Below are 27,962 nucleotides of genomic sequence, written 5' to 3' on the forward strand. Positions count from 1 at the left end.
ATGACTTCCGCTGGTGTACTCACCTGCAATTCCTTCTCTCTTGGAGATATTGCAGATTCTGGAGGGCTCAGGGGTACAGGAAGCAGAGGCAACTCCACTGTGGTACTATTGGAAGAAAAGAAGCAAGTGTTCCAACTTTGATTCAGCCAGTATATGTAATGACTGACAAGAAAAAAAACCCTCACACCTTTCCCTTGAAATATCATGACTAACCGGCACATCCTGAGGAGGTTTAATAAGTGAAAAAGCTAAAACTCTGGAGTCCCATGGCATTGTGTCATCCATGGAAGGCTAGAGATGTAAAGGACCAGGGGGAGGGGACAGAAAACATGGGGGGTGGGCATTCCCCCCCCCATTTATTTACATTTGGGGGGGAGGAAAAAAGGCTTTGGGGAAAAACTGGACAAACACTTTTTTTCCCAGGTATTTTCCTGTGTTTCCAGACCTTCACATTTCTATGGAAGACTAATCTGCAGTATAGCTGCCACCAGCAGCGCAAGTAGAAAGTATTTGTGGCACACCCTGCACAGGAGCAGCAACACCCATGAGCCTCACTGTGGCTTAAATTCAGACCTGCATTCCTGTCAGCCTCTTTCAGGGTTGTGCTGCTGCCTGCTCCCCCACTCATCAAACTATTACATACTACCTGACGGTAAAAAATCTCAAAGCACTTCACAAGAAACATTAAAATGATCAACAAGAACAGTTAAAACATGCAAATAAGAACATTTAAAAAACAAAACAGCAGTAGACTAAAAAGAGATTAACATACGTTGACAAAGCCCACCCTGGACCCATTGGTCTGTGACAGTTACGAACCGGTCGCAAATACCGCCTTCTTAGAGTTTCTGCAAGAAATACCGCCTGTGTGAGTTTCTGCAAGACCTGCTCCCTGCATTTCTGGCTGATTTCCACCTGGCCTGGAAGGGCGGGGCCCTGTCTCTCTCCAGCTACAAAAACAGCAACTGCTGAAGGGGCCAGAGACCATCTACCTGTGTGAGTTTCTGCAAGACCTGCTCCCTGCATTTCTGGCTGATTTCCACCTCGCCTGGAAGGGTGGGGCCCTGTCTCTCTCCAGCTACAAAAACAGCAACTGCTGAAGGGGCCAGAGACCATCTACCTGTGTGAGTTTCTGCAAGACCTGCTCCCTGCATTTCTGGCTAATTTCCACCTGGCCTGGAAGGGTGGGGCCCTGTCTCTCTCCAGCTACAAAAGCAGCAACTGCTGAAGGGGCCAGAGACCATCTAACTGTGTGAGTTTCTGCAAGACCTGCTCCCTGCATTTCTGGCTGATTTCCACCTCGCCTGGAAGGGTGGGGCCCTGTCTCTCTCCAGCTACAAAAACAGCAACTGCTGAAGGGGCCAGAGACCATCTACCTGTGTGAGTTTCTGCAAGACCTGCTCCCTGCATTTCTGGCTAATTTCCACCTGGCCTGGAAGGGCGGGGCCCTGTCTCTCTCCAGCTACAAAAGCAGCAACTGCTGAAGGGGCCAGAGACCATCTACCTGTGTGAGTTTCTGCAAGACCTGCTCCCTGCATTTCTGGCTGATTTCCACCTGGCCTGGAGGGGTGGGGCCCTGTTCCTCTCCAGCTACAAAAGCAGCAACTGCTGAAGGGGCCAAAGACCATCTACCTGTGTGAGTTTCTGCAAGACCTGCTCCCTGCATTTCTGGCTGATTTCCACCTGGCCTGGAAGGGCGGGGCCCTGTGTCTCTCCAGCTACAAAAGCAGCAACTGCTGAAGGGGCCAAAGACCATCTACCTGTGTGAGTTTCTGCAAGACCTGCTCCCTGCATTTCTGGCTAATTTCCACCTGGCCTGGAAGGGTGGGCCCCTCCAGCTACAAAAACAGCAACTGCTGAAGGGGCCAGAGACCATGTGTGTGTGTATGTGCGCGTGAACCTGCTGCTCGGGATGTCTATAGACTACTGGGGTTAGTTGTTTTTTAGTTGTTTTGGGGGTCAAGATTTAATTTTGGAGATTCATTTTTGCTGTTATTTGGACTACAGCATATTTTTGTTAGACACTGTTGTGAAGTGTGTGGGGATTGCTTAATTGTATATTTATTGAGATGTTTTCATTAGTTTGTTGTTTATTATTATTGTTTGGCTACTTATATACTGTGTATATTTATATTTCTTTGTTGTATTATTTCTCTGTTGTACACCGCCCAGAGAGCTATGCTAGTCGGGCGGTATAGAAATTTAACAAATAAATAAAAAATAAATAAAATAAGGTGATTGAGAGGGTTCTGGTGTACTAACTGCAAGTACCCTTGGATGAAACAGATTATCGTGACCCGTTACAGTCTGGGTTCAGGCATGGTTATGGGACTGAATTGGCCTTGGTCACCATGATGGACGACCTTTATCGGGAGGACAGGGGGAGTGCGACCTTGTTACTCTTACTTGATCTCTCACTGGCTTTTGATGGTATCCTTCCATGGTATCCTTATGGGCCAATTTGGTGAGATGGGTATTAGAGGCACTGTTTTACAGTGGTTCCGATCCTATCTCCAAGGTCGTTTTCAGAGAATAGCATTGAGTGATTGTCTTTTGGCCGCCTGGCAGCTGTGCTGCAGGGTACCATCTTGTCCCCAAAGCAATTTAACATCTATATGAGGCCCTTGGGAGCAGTCATCAGAAGATTTGGGGCTAGGTGTCAGCAGTACGCTGATGATACCCAGCTCTATTTCTCTCTAACATCTGAATCGAGAGAGGCCGTGCAAATCCTGGACCACTGCCTCAACTCGGTGGTGGGCTGGATGAGGGCCAGTAAACTGACTCTGAATCCCTGCAAGACGGACGTGCTGTGGGTTGGTGGTTCCCGAGTTCAGATAATTGGTCAGTTGCCTGCTTTGGATGGGGTCATACTCCCTTTGAAAGAGCAGGTCTGTAGTCTGGGGGTGCTTCTGGATCCATCTTTGTTGCTAGGGGCCCAGGTGACCTCAGTGGCTAGGAGTGCCTTTTACCAGCTTCAGCTGATAAGACAGGTGCAGCCGTTTGTGGACCTGGATAGCCTGACCACTGTTGTCTATGCACTGGTAACCTCCAGGCTGGATTACTGTAATATGCTCTATGTGGAGCTGCCCTTGAGGTTTGTCCGGAAGCTACAGATGGTGTAAAATGCAGTGGTGAGACTGCTCACTGGGGCAGGGTATTGCCAACATGTCACCCAGCTGCTGAAAGAATTGTACTGGCTGCCCATTTGCTACCAGGCCAAGTTCAAGGTACTAGTTTTGGTGGACCTTTAGTGTGGTGGCACCTTCCTTGTGGAATTTCCTACCCTTAAATATTAGACAGGTGCCATCTCTGTTTGGTGCCTATTTAAGACCTTCCTCTTTCAACAAGCCTTTTAATTTGAGACCTTATCCCAGTCTGTGTCGCTGTTGGAATTGCTTTTTAATGTTTTTAAACCTTTTTAAAAAAACAATATGTTTTTAATCTTTTTTTTAAGATGTCTTCAAAGCTTTTTTTAAAAAGTTTTTAAAGATGTTGTGTTTTAATGTATTTTAAAGTCTGTTTTTATGATGTTTTACAGTGTTTTTAGCGCTTCTGTTTGCCGCCCTGGGCTCCAGCTGGGAGGAAGGGCGGGATATAAATCAAATAATAAATAAATAAATAAATTTAAAGGGCAGATGATTAAACAATTAAAAACCCTTTAAATGGTTGACAGTATTAATTCTAACTACAAATTCCTAACAGTGTTCTTGCAACTAGATGATCCTGTTCACAGCTGCTGACCCAACCAATATTCTCTAAAGACTGGATGGAAAAAGAGATGTGAAAAGAAACTGGAAAAAGCCAGATAACCTTTGGAAAGATTACCTTTTTTTTGAGAGTGTACTCCCTCTAAAGACTTCATTTGCTTGTCGATAGGAAAACATTTCATACAAAGATGTCTTCTTCTAGAATATAAAATTGTAAGGACAGAAGATTATCATCATCATCATCCAGCTGGTCCCAGGATGTGTTACACAAATATCACAGCAAGGAAAGAAGTGCCTTAGAGCCAGGCAGTCAAGCTTGACCCTGCTCCCTATCACATACAGCAGGTGGGGAATCTGCAGTTCTCCAGATGTTGTTAGACTCCAACTCCCATCAGATGCAGCCAGTATAGCCAGTCGTCAGGAATTATGGGAGATGTAATCCAGCAACATCTGGAGGGCCACAGGTTCCCCATGCTTGACAGAAAGCCTCTACTTTAGGTATTTACCCAAACCATATCACTACCTTTGATTAAAAGGTAAAGGTAAAGGTGTCCCCACACTTATAGTGCGAGTCGTTTCCGACTCTTAGGGTGACGCCTTGTGACGTTTACTAGGCAGACCGTATATATGGGGTGGGATTGCCAGTTCCGTCCCCGGGCTTTCTTTACCCCCCAGCATATGCCGGGTACTCATTTTACCGACCACGGATGGATGGAAGGCTGAGTAGACCTCGACCCCTTTTACCGGAGATTCAACTTCCTCCTTCTGTTGGAATCAAACTCCGGCCATGAGCAGAGCTTCGGCTGCGTTACCGCCGCTTACCACTCTGCGCCACGGAGGGTCTTAGATTAGAAGACAAAAATTAAGTTATCAGAAATGAAAACATTATGTTTCCTAACAAACAGACCTGTTTTTCTGTTGTCAGCTGAGGTAACACCGTATTGGAGAAATGTCCCATGTTTGAAGATGATGCTTTATAACTGGAAAGAAGAAAATGATCTCAGCCAAAAGCAAAGCCCATTCCTACAGCAAGGTACACAGCTAAGAGATGGGTCAAACAGCTCAGTCTTCAAAAATTACTTTTGCAGAATGCAAAGTCACAAATTTTAATGAGTTCAATGTGCAGCATCTACGCAGTGGCATTCAACCCTTTTAAAATTGAGGAACCCCCTGTAACATATCACAATATCCTGTGGAACCCTAATCACCTCTCCCTGCCCCATCCCCTCAACCAATATTTTTTCTTCACTTGTTTTAATATTAAGGTTACCTCTTCCATTCAAAAAACCAATTGCAATACCGTTCCCCTGCCATACAAATCTAAACAAAAACATATATAAATAATAGCACACCCCCTGCCTATTTTGTCACACCAAGTAAGGGCTCAGTTTGAACAATCAATATTGAAAGGTTTAAGGCAGGGGTCATCAACTTTTTTAGGCCCACATCAGAGCTTGGAAAAGTTACTTTTTTGAACTACAACTCCCATTAGCCCAATCCAGTGGCGATGCTGGCTGGGGCTGATGGGAGTTGTAGTTTAAAAAAGTAACTTTTCCAAGCTCTGGTGCACATTTGCAAACTAGAGAAACGGTCATGGGCACCACACATGCCCTGCAACCTGTTCTATTGGCACCTTACAAGACTTTTTTCAAGCCTAATTTTGGGGTGGAGGAGATCCTATAGGGAAGGTGTCTGTGGGCACAAGTGTGTCCACAGGTACCACCCTTAGCAATCCCTGGTTTAAGGTCATGAGATTAGACAAGACCAAGTTTTACCTGAGGACACTCCTACGCGTGGAATGGGGATAACCGGCTAGTACAAGAGGGGAAAGTGAAGTGCATGAGGTGGGAAATTGTATAATACTACAGAACCCCTGAAGGATGCTTACTGAACACAAGAGTTCCACCAAACCCTGGCTGAAAAACAGTGGTCTAGGTCCTAGGGTACAGAATCAGGCAGACTTTCTTAACAGCCTCAAGAATGGCCTGAAGTTCTCCTGTGCAAGCCCTACTGGTATGAATGCAATTATCTTGTCCACAACTCCTATTCACTTCAATGAGGCCTAGGAAGGAGAACATGAGTTCCCTGTTAATTAATGGGAGTGTTTCTGCACATGCATTACATTTCGATTTGCTGCCTCAGACACCAAGCATCTCAACTTGGCCTGGAATAGTATTCTTCCTTTTTTTACATGGTGTTCCATTTTGACAGATAAACCTACCAAAGCAAACTGTTAAAACAATCCAGACCTAATGTTCGGCAGCCTCAAAATGCTTTTAAAAAAAAGCACTGTAACTGCAGTACTTAGGTAGGATTACCTTACAACAGATTTCCTTAAATGCAGTTCCTCATCAGGTTGAAGAAGAAGCTTCTGTCCCGACTCTTGTCTTGCTTTACAAAGCCAGTCTTTACCCTGAGACACACAAAACAAATTACTTAATACAGTTTTGCCAAAATCATCATCTGATAAAGCATCTTCTTTGATTCCAAACTTACCGTCCGTGTAAGCATGCACGTGGTTGAAAATTTGCTTTGTCCAGCAACTTCTTTAAGAAAGCCCTCCAAGATAAGCCGTCGACCTAATGCCTTCCATGAGTTCTCTGGCCAGTCCTTCCCACTGCCAAAGAGAACATGACTTCGGTATTTTTCTGGGAGGCGCTGAGAATTCTGAAATTAAAAAAGAGAGGCCAGAAATATATAACTTTTCAAGACTAAAGTCAAAATCAAAGTCTGAAAAACCACCTTAGAGGTTCCCTGCACTTTCAATGGCTGAACAGGATCACTACTTCAGAAATACAACCTTTGCATCACTCCTAAGCAGGAGATACACATATTCTTTGTGTGAAGACAGCTATTTCTGGCATCGCTACATTGTGTCGGAAGAAATTATTTTACTGGAGTGAGTGTGGCTGTGGTAGGAAGACACAGTAGCATCTCATCATGTTGCATATGGCTGCAAGCATATTTCCATCCATATGTATCAAATTCCCATAAAAAAGGAGCAGATTTGCATATTCTTTCTGTAAAGACAGCTATTTCCAACATGGCTGCATTGTGCCATGGGATTACTATGGCTGGTTCCAGTCTGTTATTTTGCGGGTGAGATTCACATACTGGCAAATTCAGGTTGCACAATTTACTCTTGTGCAACAAACCCACTTCCAAAAATCCTCACAAGCCCCCTCCCCCCACCCCAACTTTTGTAGTAAGGAAAGTGATGAGAAAACGCACTGGAAAACATGGCATAACAATTGCTTGATGCAATGTTGCATAACCTCCCTCCAAACAAATCGGAATGAATGTCCAATGAACAGCTGACGTTGCATAGCCTTCCCGCAAAGTTTGAACACTCAGCCAGCAGATTCTCCAGAAGTGACCTATATAATCTGAATCAGACTTTTCATTACAGCACTTTCACAGGGAAAGAATATCCCATGGTGTTTGGAAGGCTGATGCAAATGTAACACTGGCATAAGATGTGACATTCTCCCCCACACCTCCTCACTTCTCGAGCATGAATATCCCTCCCCTGCAGACACACACACATTTCTAACATTAGTTGTTGCCTCAACAATGGCATTCATTGCCATTTAACCCAGGGTCTGAGACTCTGTTTTCAGCCTTGGTTAGAAAATAGGGATTTTTTAGCTGCCGCCCAAAGTCCATTATGTTTGCTCATGTTTGTACGGTAGTTAAAAATCCCTTTTATCTGGTTTTTAGCAGCTGTTTTTTTCCTATTAATCTGTTTTCTGTGGCCTTTTTTCATGGGTTTTATCCAGATTTTTATCATACTCTAAATTAACTTAAGCCACTATGAGGGCTTTTGAAAAGATGGACCATAAATCACTTAAATAAATTAATAATCTGGAGATTAAAATATAAGAAAAAAATTCTGAAACCTGACAAGTGTGAGAATAAAAATAGTACCTCCCTGCAAGATCAGCTGCTATATTTTAAAGTTTTGTACTTTTCTTTGTTTTAACAGGGGTAGTATAAGATTTCAGCCAAGGCAACTTCTTAATTTGAAGATTCCCTGGAGGACTTGTTCACCACTGAACACTGACTCAAATTTCAAATAACAGGTGAAATCTGATCTCTCTTGCAACCCACCTGAAACCTGCCTAGGAGCACACCTGTGCTTATTTGTTACCAAAAGAGTCTGCCACGTTGAACAAAACTGAGGATAACACAACTGTTCAGAAACTATGGGTAAATTTTATGAAATGTAAACAATGTATATTTATGCAATGTGATTGGTAAAAGTTATTTCCAGCCATATTACAGTAAGACCCTTAAACCCTTTTTAACTCAAAAATACTAACAGAAATCCACTGAACTGAGCTTTACAACTGGAACAGAGCTTTATTAGAATTAACAGTCAGTTTTCACATTAAACTCTATTATCAAGAACAATGAGAGATCACAGACACCTGACCTAAGAAATAAATAAAACAAGTTCTTTAACACAAGCGATGGAGGAAATTTTCTAATGCATTCTAAACATCATGTACAAGGCTAGCTGAAAATAACACATTTTCTGGCTTAAGCTGAACATTTTTCAGTCAACAGAATACTGAATTACCACTACTATAGCAGCCCTCACAGTGAAAGACTTCCAGGCTAAGTAAGTGATAGAAGGGGAGACAAGCCTTATTCAGGTGTTCAATCCTCTCACAATGAGGGGCAGAGTAGGGATGAGTCAGCTGCCTCCCCCCTTCACCATTGGCTTCACTGTCTTCCCCATGTTGGGCCTAAGGGAACTTGTGCAGCAGAAAGCCTGCTGTATTTGTGAAGGCTCCCTGTGTGATTTAGAACCCCAATATTCCAGAGTTCTAATTTGTGCAGGGAGCCACCAAGAGTAGAGAAACCTCCCCAATGCAGAAGTTTATCTTCTCAAAATGTGGAAGGTGACGAAACCAGTGACAGGGATATGACAAGGAACTACAACAAATGCATCCCTGCTCTCGCCCTCATCTGATGGGTGGTGGGTGGGGAGAGATTGCTGGACCAGGGCTATAACAAGAATTATACAGCACTTTTGGAATGTTCAAAGTACTTCCCATACATCTCTCACCTATCCTTACAACCCTATAACATAGTGAAGTATAAAGGCTACGGTCAGCGGAGTCAAGTGGTATATTTTCCTAGACTGTACAAGTTCAGGCTGCAGACTGAGCAGCAGGGCTGGATTTTTTAGAGCTTCTATTTTTTTTTAAAAAAAAACAGTATCAAACTGCTATTGGCTTCCAACACACCCCTTTCAAGACCTAGCTGGAAATAAAGATTAGAGAAAAAATCAGTTTTATTACAGTTCAAAAGCACAGCCTAATACAAAATCTGCTGGACTAGACTAGACTCCATAATGCTAACTTAAATTCCTCAATGGGATATCAGGAAGCTCTGGAGGAGAAAACAGAAGAGATGCACAGGTGAAACACTGGGCTCATAGTAAATAATGGAAAGGGTCCAGTGTCTTGTATGGTTTATTTTTGTGTACACCACTTAGAAATTGCCATGATTAAGCAGTATATGTCTTAAATAAACAAACTCCAATAGTAACATGACTTTTTCCCAAAAGAACATTATGAATAAAAAATTAGGTGCACGTTTACACTATAAAAGTGTTAACTCTTGCGTCATGATAAAACCAACTTGGATCAAAATTACTCCGCACCATTACCAAGAGTAAAATTGACTCCAGGGTCCAATAGACTTCTGCATGTCTTTGCAATGTGCGTCCAAAATCCCCTAGCAATGTAATGTACTGCCTTCAAGTCGATTCCGACTTATGGCGACCCTGTGAATAGGGTTTTCATGAGGCTGAGAGGCAGTGAGTAGCCCAAGATCACCCAGTGAGCTTCATGGGGATTTGAACCCTAGTCTCCCAGGTCGTAGTCCAACACCTTAACCGCTATACCGCACTGGCTTTCATACAGCCTAGTCATCTTTAAAGTGTACAGATTTTTAAAAATTGTTTTCACATAAAACCAGAAAAAATCCACTCCAATGCTCTTAAACTGATAAAACAACATGAAAATACAATTTATGATACAGGCAAAATACTACTAAGGACAGCATCCAATGCTAGTCCTACTCAGAATAGACCCACTGAAATTAATAGACATGAATAATTTAGTTGCAAAAAGATGTTTTAAATTGCTGTGGTAACTACTTGGTATGCACGCTTCTTCAGAAAATATACGGATTACAGACTTGATTTAAATGGGCTGTTTCTTGACTATTTAGATTACTAAATTTAATTGACTTTATTAAAATGAAATCACCCTGGCACTACAATTGCACCATGTACTACAATGGATGCTTAACCAATAGTCAAACATGAAATCACTGAGGGGTATAAGTGGTACAGAGCTTGCTTTACCACATGTGTGGAATAACCTTCAACAAGAACCAGAAGGACTGGAACATACCCCTCTCCCTCTCTCCCTCCCCCTCCCCCTCCCATGCATAGACACTGACATTAACGAGATTAAGTTATCAAACCACCCCATAAGCAGTAACACTTACAGATCCTCTGAGAAACAGCACCGGAACAACTATGCCAAACCTCTCATTTAAGGCACACACTGCAGACATCAGTTGGTATGCTTGCTGACCAAAATCCTGCAAACTGTTTTCTGACTCAACCACAGGAGTACAGTGAATGTTCCTAAAAATAAAAACACAAAAACAAAATCTGTGTAACATGCAGAGCTTGGAAAAGTTACTTTTTTTGAACTACAACTCCCATCAGCCCAATCCAGTGGCCATGCTGGCTGGGGCTGATAGGAGTTGTAGTTTTTAAAAAAGTAACTTTTCCAAGCTCTGCACATGTACAAGCACAGGGATCAAAATGTGTGTGTTTGTGCACACATGCACAGATCAAATTCCATTACATGCCAGCAGGGGTGACTAACCTATGGCTCATCAGATGTTGTTTGACTCCAACTCCCATCAGCTCCGACCAGCATGGCCAATGGTCAGGGATAATGGGAGCTGCAGTCCAGCAACATTTTGAGGCCAAGGTTAGCCACCCCTGCTCTAGTGTGACCAAGAAAAAGAACACAAAGAGAAGCTAGTTTACTAAGGTCAGCAGGAGCAGGTAGCAGATCCAGGCTCATCCCAATTATGTTTCCAAGTACACCACAACTGAGAAAAAATAAAGACTTTTGCTTGGCGACACACAATGGGTGGTTCAGCTCTCTCTGTCCAGTATTGCAGACAGAATACAAGGTGTGTAAGCGTGTGTGTATGTGCACGGACTAAAACCCAGAACAGATTCCACTGCCCTGCTGACGTGGAGGCACCAGCCACCACTGGCATGCACACACATATATACACAGAGGTCCTTGCAATATAGAAGCGAAGCCCTCTCTTTACACACATCCTACCCATCGTGACAACACACCTTTTACTAGTAACAAACACAAAGCCAGCTCCTGAGTCCCGTAGCTTTGCCACATTCTACTGAAGCTGAGTCCAAGCCAGGTATGTGCATGTTTAGTAAACTCATTATGTTCCGGCTTGTTTGTACCAGGGTTGGGACTTTTTTATGTACACTACATAGAGCATGGAAAGCTAGAAGCAAAACTCTCCCCCCAGCCACTGTTTGAAGCAGTTTCAGCCCAGCCCAGCTCAGGAACTAGAAGTGAGCCAAACTGAGAGAAAACACCTTCAAACAGCAAAAGGTATAGCAAGGAAAGGCGAGTTTCATTTCTGTCTCCCCCACACTCATTTTAGACTCAAACAGTGGTTCCCAAACTTCTTTTGCTTCCTGTAGCAATTTGTATTTTTTACAGACACATCACAGGCCACCTGAATGAAGCTCACGGAGCACGGTTTGGGAACCCAAGTCTAAAAAGTAAAAAAAAAACACCACCCACACTCTGTGCTTTATAATCAGGCTGTCACACATCTGGTTTGGCCTTATGAAATGGAGCAAAGGCTGAGCTAATTGGATATTAAAGTGTACACTCCGTTCTCATTACATCCCATTCTTGTGCTGGGAACCATCTGGCCAGCATATTGTGGCAGAGGGCAAAATCGGCAAACGACAGGGGTCACCGGAGCAGGGAGCCAACTCTTTCTCCCACATAGAAGTCAATGGCAGCCACTCACTCCTGTGAGAAAAACAAAAGCACTGTGCTGACCCCCTTTTCCTATTGCAAAATTTGCACCCATTTCTCCCAGTACTGGATGATCTGCTCTCTGTTAACAGGAACATAATGAAGTGGATGCAAATTATCTCTCTACACAAAGCTGTATTTCTGGCATATACACCCCTCCTTCCCCCACCCATCATAATGCTAATCACCTCGTGAGGCGAGGGGAGGCAATGAGTCTCTGTGCAGCAGCAGAGGCATATTACCTATGCCAGCAGTGCTCGCCCCTCTGACCCAAGTGTAAGGTAACAGGCTTAGAAAGGAGGAGGAGGAAGAATCCCTACAGCATGGAGGCATGAGCAGAGGTGGTACCATCATGCCTCCTGCCCGTTGGCCCAAAAAAGAATTTCTATCCCCTCTCCCCCGCTCGCCTCAGACAATACTGCCAGGCAGGCCTCACAGTTTGCTAACTGATGCGGGGAAGAGAGGGAGTCCACAGATTTCTAGGCATGGTGCTTGCCAAACTGGGGCATGCAGGAACAGGATCTTTTGCAAGAGAAAGTTAAGATACAGAGTATCACACTGTTACAATTATATATACAGGGTTGCCAGGGTCCATGGCCCGAGACTGATCCTGTGTCTTTAGGAGAAGAGAAAGTCAGCCAAGTGCAGGTGTTCTTGCAACTCTGTAATGGGAAAAACCACAAGGTGGAATTCTCCCTTTCCACAGCACAACTTTTAAAGATACAGAAGACCTCTTGGAGGCTGGGCCTGGCAACCAAGAGGTCATCTGTATTTTTAAAAGTTGTGCAGGGGGAAGGGATAATTCCGCCTTGTGGTTTTTCCCATTATAGTCTTGCAAGAACACCTGCACTTGGCTGACTTTCTCTTCTCCTAAAGACACAGGATCAGTCTCAGGCCATGAACCTGGCAACCGTAATATATACCCTTATGATGTTCATATCAGTGCAACCTTTAAATATAATGTTTCTAATATTCAAGCTACATAACCAACCAATCCAAAATTACAAAGAGGTTCGGCTCTCCAAGCAGCCTCCCAACATTAAAGGGTTTATATGAGAAAGATGGGCCAGATGAGGGGCAGCAGGGGGGAACAGCAATTAAAAACCACATGCTTTAGCAATGGCAGGGGTGGCCAATCTTTCCAGCATGAGTACAAAGTATGAGCTAATGGTCCTACAGTGTACACAAGAGTACAATGCACAACCCTTCCCCCTCAATACCTTGCTGCAGTTCTGCCTCTAAGTCAACGAAAGCAGCAGCACAGGAGGGGGCAAACACGAGTGTAGGCCTGACTTTGAGACAGACTGCTAAGCTGGCAGCGCCTTCGGGCTCATGTCCAGGTGTGGCACTTGCTTGCGCTACTTACGGCACTCAAGCTGCAAGCAGGTCACCCATGAACTATGTAAGAGGCCCTAGTTGCATCCTTACATCCTGATTAAGGATACAAGATGTAATGTTTGCCTTTACAATCTGGGGTGTCTTCTAACAACATCTGGTACTTGCTGTCACTCTTTGATATAAATGTAAAGATCTACCCTTCATTTTTATTTCTTGACTTTTTAATGATGAATTTTAAAACTAAAACTAATCATTCTGTGAGTCAGTTTTTGATGGTGAATTACTGAATGGCGTTCCACACAATTTACCTTAAAAGTAACAACATTTTAAGAATACTTCATTAGCAGAAAGCCATTAGAGACTTTGTGTCACTTGTCATATAAGTTGTGGGAAGACAGTTCCAAACCTTTAATCTTTCGGGAGGAGCATTTACCTGGATCTGCAATTATCGCAACATTTTTCTGTTCCCATGATCCCTGATGAGGCCTTTCGGAGTTGTTTGTCTTCGAAATGAGACAAGATGATTCTACCCAAGGGAACGTTGGGAATTAAATAAAAGAACAAGAATTTACATGTTAAATTCATTGAAGAAAACAATGAGCAGAAATCGTCATCATTAATTGATTCACCTGGGAGCTAATTATCTGGCTCGAATCATCCTGAGACAGGCATATTTTTTTCAGACAATGAAACTCAAGGTGCAAATACAAAAATGTAATAAAACCCAACTGGTACTTTCCAAAACTTTGAAAGATGTTCATTTAGCTGGCAGCTCCTGATTGTTAGTTGCTGAAATATACAGTATAACACTTACTTTCTCCTGCAGCTGTTCAGATTGAGATATTTCTCAATCTTTGCCATCATCTTCAGTTTGTACAGGCGAAATCTATCATTACATATCTCACTGAGTAGGTGTCTTAAAAAGAAAAACAAGAAGAAAATGTGAGATGAAACATTGATTATTCACTAGCATCTCTTTGCCCCCTTCCAAGAAAATAAAAAATATGCACATGCATTCCCATGCACACACACTTTTCATGAAATATACATTTGTGATAGCTATAAATGTAGCAAGGAATGAAGTGCCAGGAAATGCATGATGAAGTTTCAAATTGTCACCTTCCATATATTGCCATTAAGCCAACCACCATTCCATACTTCCTGTAGCGATGTATAGAAAACGTACTAACACCATAATCTGAACTTGCAGTCGTACTGTAACATTTGGACAATGTAATATTAAAAACAACCACCATCACAATTTTATAGCACATCTCAAGAGTACCAAATGTTTCACATACATAATCTTGAAGGCTGCATTTGGACATCACACTAAACCACAGTTTAGTGTAACAAAAACAAGATACAGTGAGCCTTGGCCTCTTTTACTCGCCATGTTCCTCTGTGCTCACGAGAAAGATTTTGGAAGCTTTTGTTTCCAGTTAGCTACATTTATATATTGGTTCACACACTCAATGTCATTCCAAAGTGATTTACAATAATAGATTGTTTAGATTAACCATGGCTTTTTGTGTTGTCCAAACCTGACAAAATGTGGTTAATTTTAACTAGTTTGTTTAAAACAGGCAAAATTCAAACAATGGGTTATGAAGCTGGCTTGTTAAGACAAACCATGGTTAACATTAACAATAGTTTAAAGTCGGTTAACATGCTAAACTAAAGTCATCATCCTGGCACCCATAAAGGTGTTCACTGGTGCCCCTATGCAGGGGCCCTAGTCTCTAAGCTTTCATTTTTTAAAAAAAAAGTGTTTAGCACTCCTAGAAAGTTATGAAGCAAAATGTGCAGGTACCCTTCTAAGTGATGTCTGTGAAATAAGCCAGCTTGGCTGTTCCCACCTGTCAATTTTTAGCCAGTGAGTGAAGCCAGGTGTTGATTGATAAGAGAGTTCTTTGGATACCAGGCAATAAGAATCCCTAGAGTTCTAAAGAGCTTCTGCTTTCCCCTCCCTTTTCCTACTTTTGTCTTATTTTCTACTCTGTACTTTGCCCTTCATTTTTCCCTACCAACCACAATGCATCTTTCCTGTGGAAGATTCATCTGAGATCAGGTAGTGCCTAAAACGTATTTTCTGCCAATACTACTACACAGTAAGTATGGGTAGATGTTGAAGATTCCCCACCACCACCCAAAAGGCAAATGTGAATTCTTTGCAAAGAGACTTATGTATGCCTCCTGCTGCACAGGAGCTAAAGACTGGGCACTCAGTAAGAATTCACTGTATGATTAACCTACAGTACAATGGTACACATGTCTACTCAGAAGGAAGTCCCTTTCTGTTTAACAGGGCTTATTCCCAAGTGAGTACAGGATGGCAGCCTATGCTTTTCTGCACTGTGGAAAAACAGGATACTTGTGCCTGTAATAGCTATATGGCAGGCAGAAATTATGGCAGGTTAAGCCATTTCTAGTTTGGAAATACAATTATGAGAAAGGCTTCACCATGACAGTACGCTAATTTTTTGTTTTATGCCACACACACCCCACGGCAGCCATGCCACACTACACAACCCATGTTGTGAGTGATGCCCACAGTTCTCTCTCAAAATTTGAAATGTGCCCAGTGGCTCAAAAAAAGTTGGCGACCCCTGTGCTAAACTGTGGCTATATGAAATCAGAAACAAAACCTTCCAAACTTCTCACAACCACACAAGGAGGGAGGAAAGTGTGAGCCCAAAGTTCAGTCTGGCTCTTCCCCCCCCAATGCTATTCTGCCTATAAATAAGCTACTAATACTGTTTACCTGTTGAAACTCATGTCAGCTGGGGTCCACAATACATAGCAAGAAGCAGGAAGTCCATCACGACCAGCCCTTCCAATTTCCTGATAGTATGATTCCATTTCCTTTGGAGCTCCATAATGAATAACTGTCCGGATGTCTGCTTTATTGATGCCCATTCCAAAGGCTACCGTAGCTACTATACACTGAAAAATAATCACAATACCAGTAACTCCACTTTAATATTGATGCATGCAATAGTTCAATGTGTATATAACTGTTTAACCTATCCAACATATCAAGAATTTTTATACTATTGATTTGTCTACAGTCTCAATCTATGAGCTTCAGTCTGAATTTCCAAGCATTTTACACTGTTTGCTGAATACAAAACACTCATTGAAGGCAATGAAGTCAAAGTAGCCAAAATCTCTTTTTACAAACATAATTAGCCTCCACTAATAATATTCTCTGCAGGTGATGATACTAGTATTGAGCTGGAAAGGAAAACGAAAGGAAATTTGATCTAATGAGCAAGTATGAGAAACTTGGCCCTCAAATGTTGCTGAACTACAACTCCTATTATCCCTGGCCACTGTCCATGCTAGCTGGGGCTGATGGGAGTTGTAGTTCAGCAACATGTGAGGGCCGAAGTTTCCCCATCCCTGTAGCACACGTCAGACCTGGACATTGGGATTCATATCCTTAGCCCACAATTACACATCTGTGGAAAGCGAGACACCTCCCAGGGTTGAGGACTGAAAGTAATGTAAATTAGATTGAAAGCTACAACCATCGTAACAATGGCTTATAATCACCGATTGTGGACATGTTAACTCATTCCTTGGCTCCTGGGATTCCACCCATAGTGAGATCATGAACAGGTCTCGAGTCGCATACGCTTCTCCCCACCACCAGGAGAAGCGGTTGACTCAAAAAGGAAATCTCACATTTACCTGAACATGGGGCCTCCCTGGCTGTGCAAGATAAAATATAAAGTCAACTCAATCACACAAGGTCAGAGGACAATCCCATATTCAAATACATGTGAAAATCTCCACAGTTCAGTTGTTCATTTCTGCCTGTGCCCTTCTGCTGTTCTGACAGAGAATGGAATCCCCAGAGTCAAGTAAACGATTGGCCCCTCTATTCAGCTCTTGCAGTGAACAATCCCATTCCATTCAGCTCCTCCCAGGAAAGCCCACACAGCAAGGGTGTGAGGTACAGGAGGTATCACCAACACAGAGGCTTATGCAAGTTTAACTAGGCCACAGCTTTATTGATTACAGTGCACAGAGTTTTGGCAGGCACAGGGCAAGGATCCAGTCATCAGCCTGCCTAAAGTGTTACTTGTTAATACAAAACAACACTTACTGGATGTGTACCTACTACACACATTCTCCTTTATATTAATTGCCTACTATGTTTAAAAAACGGAAAATAATGGTTTAAAATAGTGCTTATATAGAGAGCATTTGTGATATAAATGTAAAGATATAAAATTCAGAGACTCTTACAAAATAACCAACAGGGAGGAAATGTAGCTGCATTGAGCATGGTTCAATCTAAAGTTATTTGAGCTAACTAGAAGTCCAACTGAAAGCAATATATTAAGACATGTAGCCAAATCCTATGCACGTATAGTCAGAAAAGAATTGTTGAATTCAATGAGATTTGCTCCCAGACGTCTGTACAGGATCACAACCTCAGTTCCAACAAACAAATTCCATTGATTTCAATGGGACAAGGTCATAGCTAACTATTGCTGGATTGTGACTGCTGAGCTTGGGAAAGAAAATTATGGAGCGGTGGGGAGAGAACCGGAATATTTTCAGTAAATACGTGATGCTTCCTCCATAATTTCCCCCTGTATACCCCTAAAAAAACAATCACATAGCCATCTTATGACAAGCAAATAATATTTCTCTCTTACCTGAATTTCATCTCTCATGAATCTATGGTGGACATCTCTCCTGGCTCTGATTCCCATGCCAGCATGGTATGTATCGCAAATGATATTTAATTTTCTCAACTGTACTGCTACCTGTTCGGTTGTCTTCCTTGATGGGCAGTAAACTATAGTGGGACCTTCAAATTCATAACTAGTTCTAAGAATTAAATGAAGAAGAAAGTGGCTCTGCGTGAAATAGCTCATTAGGATATTCATTGAACAAACAAAGAAAAGTTGACAGCCTTGTGACAAATCTTTATTGTCAATTTCCTTCTTGAAAATTGGTTCTATTTATTCAACAATTTATTTCAATTAACTTTGAAAAATACTGATTTACTGTTGTGGACTACCAACACATTTAAGAAGCACAAGGAACTGCTGTTAAGTCCCAGATGATTTTTTCATCCTGCTTCTAAGTATAAAGACCCTTCTACTTCAAAAGCACTTTCCCCCAACTTAAACTGAATGCTGCCCTGATCAAAAATATGACTGGAAGGAAGGGTATGGAATTCCTATCACACACTGGATAGGCCTTTAAATCTCCCCCACCATATTCCATAACTCAGGTTTGCAATTTTGGAATGTTCTCAGAAGCCTATGCTGCAATGGTGACCAAAGGCATGCCCCCCTCTTCCCAAAGCTCCATCTAATGAGAAAGCCACACCCTTTCCTAGCAGACGGGGAACCTGAAGATCATCACCACTTCAAGATTTGACTTCCAATGTTCCCTCTAATAACAAAGAATCAGCAGAAGCTCATTGCACCAGTGCTCCATCATCTGCACAGACTTCCTATGATCTTCCAGGCATATAGGCCTGAAATCAGGCCCAGCGCCAGCGGGCAGCCACTGGGTGAGGGCCTCCGCAACTGACCGAGAGCCCCTGCAGCTAGGGCAAGAAGGGTGAAGCTCCTGCTCCACGATCCCCACCAACATCTGGTTGCAGGGTATGATTGCAACTGGATGTGGAACAGTTCATGGAGCAGGAGCTCCACTGTCCCAGGCAATACCACCCCTGCATGCATTTAAATACCCCTGGCCTTGCCACCTCTTGCGTTGCTGCATCTGCACATCGACACAGCAATGCAAGAGGTGGCGCGACTGGATGTATTTAAGTGTGCGCATGCAGGGGTGGCCGGTGCCAACCCTGCCTGAAACAGCCTACCTGAAAAACTACCTCCTCCCAGGTGTTCCACTATAATCTCCAAGATGAATCAAGTGCATCCTTTTAACAGTATAATTAAGCACAGAGATAGCATGTATCCATATAGTTATTGAACTCCCTCCCTTTAAAGATTCACCTAAGTCCAAAGGTACACCACTTTCTGAAGCGTTTTAAGTCCCCTATGTTTGAAGGGAAAGGTTAACTAGGCACAGGGAACTTGCTACAGTATAGATTTTCAAACAATTGTTATTCTCTCCTCCCCCACCCACCCCCAGCATTCAAAATGAAGTGGGTTCAATTTTAAATAAATATTTATAGCCTTTTGTTTCAAGGGGAGCCTTGAGACACACAGCATGCAGGTAAAGTTAGCCAAAATACACTCACTCGTTTTTTTTAACGAGGAACTGCTGTAAGTCCCGGATAATATTTCCAGTTTTCCGTCCTACTTCTAAGTATAAGTTAGGTCGGTCAAAACTAGTACACGTGACCTGAGGAGTCCTAAGGTTTAGGCAGCCTTTTATGTCCTCTCTGATGGAAGGGCTTGCTGTTGCAGTTAATGCAACAATAGGAACCTAAAAAGAAAAAACCAGAAGACAATGGATACAGAAAAAATGAAAAACATTCACTCTTTTTACATCATAATCCAAAAGTTAAGGAATAAACGATAATCAGGCACCTTTCATTTGAATACACTAATCAGTGTGCATGTTCTCACATTCAGATGCATGCCTGAAAAAAATGTATTCTTGCTAGGAGATTCAGATAAATGATTACCCTCCTGGGTAAGGGATGGGTCAATATATGTCTTATGACACCTGTGTGCCCCCTTAAAATTCTGAGAATGTCAACTTTCATGATAAACTTTCAAGTCTTGTATCCTTAGTGTTGCTAACAAAAATGATAAAATGTGATGGTACTGTGTCCTAGAAAGGTTCTGGGTCAGATTAAAGTCAACAGAAGTACTTTTGGAAGACTCTAAGGAATAACCACCACCCTCCCCTTAAGTGCCAACATTACACTTACAAAGAACATTTAGTCAGATTAAAATGTTCCGTATTCTGGCTCCTCTTACTTCCTTTTCCCCCTTCCACTATTTCCTATACCAGGGATTTGGGGGCAGCTCTTAAGACTCTATGCATATGTAATGCTCCCAGGATTTGGAGTGAGCTGCAGGATTGCACACTGTCTTCCCCAGGTCCCTTCATCTGTTCATGCATCCCCAGAACTCAATGGCACAATTCAGCCATTAGGCCCTAACATGGATAAGCAAACTTAATTATGATGTAGTATGTTGTTTGTATTGATAAACCACGGTTTACAGTCAGCTAACAAACGAGAATCAGAAATTAAGGTTTGAAATCAGTTTGCAAACCACGGCTTCTGCTTATTATAGTATGACATGACATGTGAATTGACAAAAGTGGATTATGACTGTTGCTGTTCTTCCAGAGGCCCAAGCGCTATAAAAATGGGAGTGCTGAGTACATGGAAAACAAGAGCAGATAACCATAGCTTGCTCATATATTTGGAAGTTCAAATCAACTTTAGCATAAATTCGGCATAACATCTGAACTGAACCCATGATAGCATTACACTCATGTTAAATCATGGAAGGAGTAGTATGTATAGTACACTGAATCTCAAGGAATGATCACACCTGCTTTGCTTTATAGCTCAAAAGCAAGACATGAGACAGAGCCATCAGAAGCAGCAACTCTACACAGCACACAGAGAACAGACTTTTGTTTTATCAATGCCACATATCAGAAAAAATAAAAAGCCTTGTAATGACTAAACTGTACCTTAGGAAGAGTTTTCTTCAACAACCCCAAAGACCTGAAAGAATTCCTGAAGTCATGCCCCCATTCTGAAATACAGTGAGCTTCATCAACAGCTATCAATGTGATACCTAGGAGGAAAGAAAAACAGGCCTAACCATGTGATTACAGCGCATTTATAACAATATACATTTCAGAGCCAATTAGGGTGGGGTGTTTTTTTGCAAATTTAACTGTTCATGCAAGCAGTCTGTTTTGAATAAGCATATGTCAGAAGCTAGTCTGACCCAGACTCTGGGGGTACCTCATCCAAGGAAGAGGCTTAGGATGCTGTAGAAAGCCCCAGCGCACCTAAAGAATCCATTAAAGAAGCCCAACTAATCCACTCAAGCAGGCACCTCATCTGAGGCAAACCCTAAACTGGATGCTGGTTCAGACTCTCCTCTGGCCCCCAGGAGCTAAGACAAAGGCAGACCCAACGGGAAGCACTGAATCAGTGGAGGTGTGCTTGCCTGGCTCCAATTTTATGACACTTTCTCGCTACTAAGATGAAAGGATTTCACTTTTTTTCTGATGCAAACCTCTAATTGGTGGTTGTTTATATGGCCTCTGACCCATCTTATGTCATGCCTTTGTTGTAAAAGCTGGGAAATCTGTGGCCCTCCAGGTGTTTTTGGACTCCACCTCCCATCAGCCCCTGTCAGCATGGCCAATGGTCAGGGATGATAGGAGTTGTATCAGGTTAGCCACTCCTGTGTTTAAGTTTAAAAAGAAGATGCTGCCGCCTTTAATTTTATTTATCTGACAGAAATGGAACCCTGCAATCTAACTGCAGATTTACAGTACGTTGGTATTTTGCAGAAGAGAAAGGAATAAAGAAAAATGTGCCTTCTGCTGAGCCTTCCCCATAATTCAAGGCCCACGTAAAGATATATTATCCTTGAACTGCTACATAGTCTCTCCCACACTTGTTTTCTGGCAGTTATCAGAAGACGTGAGGAACTACAAAGCACAGACAAGGGGGGCTTCAATGGATAAAAACCCTAGCAATTCCAAGGAATGCAATCTCTTTTGAAGTGTTTTCATGCTATCAACTACTCCCACTTACCAATTGTTTGGTCAAGTTCCTCAAGCCAAGTCAAGTTCCCCGAACAAAACTCTGGAGTAATATAGACAACTCTATAGTGGCCCCTATCAAAAGGAGGAGAATGCTGCATTACCACCTACCAGCAGTGATTTAGAGTTCATGCTACATACATTTCCAATTGCTTTTTCATGTTTACTTTACATGTGTTGGGTATGGAAATATTATTGACTTGATATAAAGTAGATATCGGTTTATTTCCTGGTGACCTGACCCCAAACATTCCAGTGGCTAAAGTGAATAAAAGTCTGATTGAGCTGGAAATGTGCTCCCCTCCCATTTCCCTGTGCATATCTATTCACCATATCTTACATGATGTTGCCAACTGTATCACAAAAGAATGTTTATGTTTCATTTACATGATTGTAGACCTTGACACCTATACTCTTACAAATGTACAAGATGTAACCTGAGTGTTTTCTTAGTTTAATGATCCTACTTGTAACTGAACCTCCCCTGCTCCTATCTATCCTTTGTTCCTTTAGCTCTGAGCGCTTATCTCAAGGTCGTATAAAATATGCAAGTCTATGTCTGAAAGAAGACAAGATGTTTCTGGCTTTTTGTTATCCCAAGCACCCCTCTTTCCATATCTTAAAAGTTATTATGCCTAGTAGTGTTTTTCTATACTTTATGACGTCTGCTCCCCATTTTCTGTAACCATTGGGGAAGCTATATAATCTTGTGTGTCTCAATAAACCGGGTTCCCACTTCTGAAAGGCAACTTGCTGGCAGGTCTTGGGACCCCTTTGCAAAGGTAATATTGTGTGTGTTATTTCCTGGCCTCTGGCAATAGATTCTTGCTCTCAACTCCGCACCTTCCTGGGTGGATGTGAGCTGAGTAGACAGTGATGGCTTGTGTGTTGGGTTTGGACCTAACACATGTAACTTCAAAAGCAGTTTCAGAATCTATCTAGGAAAAGGCACTTGCTCCCCCACATCAAAAAGAGAGAAAGAGATAGGCTTACGCTTTGATTTCCTCTCTGAGATTTTTTGACTGTGCTGACCCAAGTAAGCAAGCTCGGATTCCTGACATCCTGCAAAAAAACACCACAAGCAAAGTTTTGCCTTTTTTGTTTTTTTATATTATAATGGCCATCGGTTACAAGCAATTAAAAAAACTGACTGACTGCACAGTTCTTGTCCTTGAAATAGGACTTTCGCTAATTAAATTCAGTATGAGAATAAGTTACATTTATGTCTTCATAAATTTAAATACTCCCCCCAGCCCCATAGCATGACTTTACACATTCGAAAGAAGCACCATAGATGGAAGCACAAGTGAGCTGCACTTTCCCCTATCAAACTTTCAATGTCACACCCAAAAAAGGAATTTGGGGGTGTGGTGGAAGATTAAGCCGGCACATCCCCTCATACAAATTTCTATTTGAACATTACAGTGAGAAGATGCTTCTGGAAGCATGGTTGCCACACCACGCTTTGGAAAAAGAATGAAATTCTCCCCCGACTTCAAACCTGCTACAAAAACATCAAAACTATTTCTTTTTGTTCAGGAAGACTTCCAAAAAAACCCACCTTTGTTAGAACCAGGAATGTCTCTTTTACTGTGAAAAAGAAAACCAGAACACCTCTAGCAGAGAAAGTGCTGCATATGTTTTATACTATACTTTTCCACCCAGGGTTAGTTCACAGAATATAGTCGTACGATTTAATTATTTGAAATATTTTTACACCACATACTATTAAAATCTCAAAGCAGTTTGCAACTGATTAAAACCATTTCAAAAAGCACATATATGTGCTTGAAGAAATTCACATGTCCAAAATATCATGCGAACAAGTACATTTCACTGCATTTCCCATGGGTTCACACCTAGGGAAAACAAAGGGGAAGCCTCAAAAGAACTGCTGCATGTCAGTATTTCAGTAGTTTGCTGCATTGTCAACTTGTGCCAACTAGTGCTGATATACAGTACATTGGTATGTAATGTGGAACCACGTTTGCCACTTCTCCCCTGCCTCCAGCCGCCAGGACTGTGCTGAAAGTAATCACTTTTGACATCTTGTCAAAGACCAGCAACAGCACTCACTCACATTCATCTATTTTGACTTAGGCCTCCCTTTCTTTCCTCCCCCTGGTTGCTCCTCAGGACAGGGACCTGTCATTTTCACATAAAACACTCTACAAAGTGCCGTGTATGTTGTGGTGGTTTAAATAAACAAACAGCATTTTATGTTTCCGTTCCTTCTTTCTTTCTTTAACAGAGCTCATGACAGAATTCCTAAGTAGCTTCTCATCCAGGCACTGACCAGGAAGACTGGCTTAGGTTCAGCACGGCTGCAGCATCATATGCCTTCGGACCATAATCTGCAACCCAGCCTAAGCCTATATTCACACAGGTGTATGACTTAACCTTCTACTACTTTACGGCCTTCCAGTTTCAGACAATCGCCTCAGCCTATTTAAGAAGGGAAGATATTCAAGGAAAGCAGTTACAAAAATAATTCTAAGACCCTGCTACATTTAGATAGGTAAGAATACATATCTGTCATAAAAAACATCTCTATATACAGTTAAACTAGACACAAAACAGGTAAATTTGTGCAGACAAAAGTTGTAACCTCTCTGGTGACCATTTAGCGTAAAGTGATATTTAGAAGCGTGCACCACTTTAAAGGCCAACAGATTTCTTGTGGAAAAAGCTTTCATGGACTAGAATCCATTTAGACAGATGCATTACGCATCTGTCCTCAGTTGACAGCCGTGTGCGTGTGCATTACTATTTAAAATTTCCCCCCTGTACCCATGTATACACACACACATATACACACACAAACTTTCAACAGTTTGCCCTTTCTTTTTTCTGTACCCATATATGTGCATATAATATAAATGTAAACCAGCCAAGTATGATGAGAACACCACTTCATGTATTTAACAAAGTGGGATCCAGTTCACAAAAGACTTCCCATCTTTTATGCCACAGTCAGAGCTTGGAAAAGTTACTTTTTTGACCTACAACTCCCATCAGCCCCAGCCAGCATGGCCTGTTCATTGGGCTGATGGGAGTTGTAGTTCAAAAAAGTAACTTTTCCAAGCTCTGCACAAGATGCCTCAAGGTTTTGTTTCAACAGAAACATGTTCACCCCTCTGGGATTGTTTTAATACTGTGCATTTTGAAGGCCCCTTTTTTACAGCAATGGCTTTAAAAAATAAAATGATCTGGACAGACATTAATGGATCATCTGAAAACATTTTCTGCTTCATGGGAACAGCTTTTAATTATATAATTTTCCTGGAGACACTTAAAAACCAACATAAAGCAAATCAGAATCATGGTAACGTGAGCAAAGCAAGGAGCATAGCATGATCATAACAGCAGCCTGTCTACAGCCTCTCTTTGTAACATCTCATTTCCAAATGGATGGATGGCCACATGGGGCACCCCATTCACCATGACCCCTATGATCGGGAATGTACCTAATGGGATAGCAAACAACAGGTGATAAAAGGCATCCCTGCTTTGTGCCTCTCCCCATATTATACCCCACAGAATCCATGCCATCAACCATATCAAAGCTTGACTAGCTTAGTATAGGTTGACCTGTATTGTAATACATTTCGCCCAAAAATGGCAAAGTTGTCAAAATAGGAAATCTCAGCCATGCATGTCAATAGCTTCACTTGTGTCAAGGGGCACAATCTCCACCAGTTTTCTTTTCTTTTGCTATAAGGTTGCATTAAGGAAATGGCATATGGGATTCACAGCATGCTAATAATAAAGCCAGTCTAGTCCCTCTTGACCAGAGATGGAGTTATGGATGTCGTTATGCTGGTGAAGAGCTTGGCATCCTGATAAATCAATAATATAGGATGATAGGATCCTTGCTCAAGTTGGGTAGAACAATGATTCTAATAAACCTCAGTTTCTGAGGCACTTGGTGAACTTCCAAAATACTGTTGAAAAGTTTTACCATATGCGGGACAAGAGTGTCCCCAAACATCCTATATAATTGGCCTGTGAACCCATCTATACATATCTAGCATAAAAACCTGGCTGAATGAGGTTCTCTTATCGCGACACATTTAAATGTTTTTTCTTTTCTTTTAATAATGTTATTTGTTATTTAATTTTGAGAATTGCATTATTGTACTGATGTATTATGTGTTATATTCGTGTTTTTGTAAGCCGCCTTGAGGGCCTTTTGGCCATAAGGCGGGGCATAAATTTAATAAATAAATAAATAAATAAATTATCACAAAGCAAAATTATTGTCCAAGAATAATGAAAGCATCCAACATAACTGAACTCTTTCCTGCACACACACCTCAGGTGTTACTCAAAATAATGCATCTGTTGCCAATAGCAATATCTATATACTTAATCCTGTGCACATTTCTTCTAAAGCTGTTTTGTGAATTTTCTTATATTCACATTTGATGTGTTTGGACATTCTGTGGGCTATTTAAAGATACAGAGACAAATATTTCCTTAAAGTGTCACAGAGCTGGAAAAAGTCAAAATGGCTTCTACTTTAATTGTTTAAAATATGTTTTAGGCTACCTTTGTAGGGCCAAGCCCTCACAGGGCAACTTTCATCATACAGAATCACGACATATAACGAAGACAAATCCATTCTGTCATGACAGGGTTATACTTACTCAAGTTGAAGGACTTGGTCCTCCATCAAAGAAATAAGGGGAGAGATTACTATTCCAGTACCTCCAGTGTACACAGGTGGAAACTGAAAGCACAAACTCTTCCCATATCCTGGAAAAACAAATATTGAAGGAACACAACTTGAATGAAAAAGAAATTTCATACAATACCTGAAAAAAATATAAAACTGCCCCATCACCCAGCCTCCCTAGTCTGTTATCAGTCTTTGTGTTGATATGAATGTATATACTGATATCAGCATATTATCTTCATGTTTATGTAAATATTAATAAGAACCTAAATTCTGTGCAGGTCCCAATTTAAGTCAGGTTCCTATAACATTTCAAATTAATATTATGCAGATGTGAGGAAAATTACATCAAGGCTAAAATTGGCATGGAATTTTATAAACTGTCTTCAGTAATCTATGCTCTAGTAAACTCTAGATTAAATTACTGCAACATGACATACATACAGAGCTGGCTCTGAAGATGGTTCAGAAACTGCAGCTGGTGCAGAATGGAGAAGCGAGACAGCTGACAGGAACAAAGTGGTCTGAACAAACAACTTCAGTTCAAGAGCTGGTTTTAACCTACAAAGCCCCATACAGCTCAGGACCCCAATACACAACAGAAAGCCTCTACCAGCTTGAACATACCTGGACCCATCATTCATCATCCAAGGCCCTTCTCCAGGTGTCCCCTCTGCACCCACAATGAAACTCCAACAGGAACACTTCCTTAGACAGGTAGAAGGAAGACCTTACATTCCTCAGTTAGTTGACCACTTAGTCCTCTCTAAATACCAAGGGTATTTAGCGCAACAAGCGCTGTCTAAATTCCAGGGGTATGATACACCCCTTAAGACAGTGTGGAAATGTAACAAGGGGTCTGCAGAAAGAAGGAGGAATTGCTCCAAAACAGACACTTTGCATCTCCACACAGTTTTGGCCATGCCCCCTTCCAAATGCACTCCGTGCTGACCCTCCAAATAGGGTGAGTATCGGGCAATGGGTATGTAGGACAGAACAGGCAAGTCCATGAACAAACTTTTACTTGAGAATGGTTTGGATTCTAAGAATTTCATTATATCCAAAGAACTTGCACATTCCTGACCCAAAGATATCCTTGGCATCTTTTTCCCCATGGGGCAACAACTGCTCATATCACTACACTTGCTAACACTCCCAACATACCATCTTTCATGGGCTATTAAAGATAACTTAAATGACAACTCACCAGTTGCCATAACAACAAGATTGTCTCTTCTGTCTTGCAAAATGGAAGATATCACTTTCCACTGGACCCTTGAAGTGAAGAAAAATACATGACACAAAATGTTCTAATGCTTACAAGAGTTGAATCTTTTCAGCAATTTAGTATTTACTATCTCATGT

General features: G+C 41.8%; 1 protein-coding gene across 4 annotated transcripts in view; it reads right to left on the reverse strand.

Annotated features, from left to right (window-relative positions):
• The window catches only part of WRN (WRN RecQ like helicase), an 82,958-nt gene that overhangs the window by 17,126 nt on the left and 37,870 nt on the right, over nucleotides 1-27,962 (reverse strand). For all 4 annotated transcript variants that reach the window (XM_061635643.1, XM_061635636.1, XM_061635657.1 and 1 more), the window contains 16 exons: nucleotides 27,805-27,872; nucleotides 26,569-26,677; nucleotides 22,913-22,981; nucleotides 21,912-21,994; nucleotides 20,828-20,934; nucleotides 19,410-19,597; nucleotides 17,845-18,019; nucleotides 15,936-16,117; nucleotides 13,986-14,087; nucleotides 13,605-13,697; nucleotides 10,236-10,377; nucleotides 6,204-6,374; nucleotides 6,026-6,120; nucleotides 4,615-4,687; nucleotides 3,826-3,905; nucleotides 24-105 (listed from right to left, as the gene is read on the reverse strand). In XM_061635643.1, coding sequence (XP_061491627.1) covers nucleotides 24-105; nucleotides 3,826-3,905; nucleotides 4,615-4,687; nucleotides 6,026-6,120; nucleotides 6,204-6,374; nucleotides 10,236-10,377; nucleotides 13,605-13,697; nucleotides 13,986-14,087; nucleotides 15,936-16,117; nucleotides 17,845-18,019; nucleotides 19,410-19,597; nucleotides 20,828-20,934; nucleotides 21,912-21,994; nucleotides 22,913-22,981; nucleotides 26,569-26,677; nucleotides 27,805-27,872 — 1,819 coding nt within the window. The remainder of the gene's footprint in view (nucleotides 1-23; nucleotides 106-3,825; nucleotides 3,906-4,614; nucleotides 4,688-6,025; nucleotides 6,121-6,203; nucleotides 6,375-10,235; nucleotides 10,378-13,604; nucleotides 13,698-13,985; nucleotides 14,088-15,935; nucleotides 16,118-17,844; nucleotides 18,020-19,409; nucleotides 19,598-20,827; nucleotides 20,935-21,911; nucleotides 21,995-22,912; nucleotides 22,982-26,568; nucleotides 26,678-27,804; nucleotides 27,873-27,962) is intronic.

This window comes from Rhineura floridana, chromosome 1 (genome assembly GCF_030035675.1).
Source record: "Rhineura floridana isolate rRhiFlo1 chromosome 1, rRhiFlo1.hap2, whole genome shotgun sequence".
Taxonomy (NCBI): domain Eukaryota; kingdom Metazoa; phylum Chordata; class Lepidosauria; order Squamata; family Rhineuridae; genus Rhineura; species Rhineura floridana.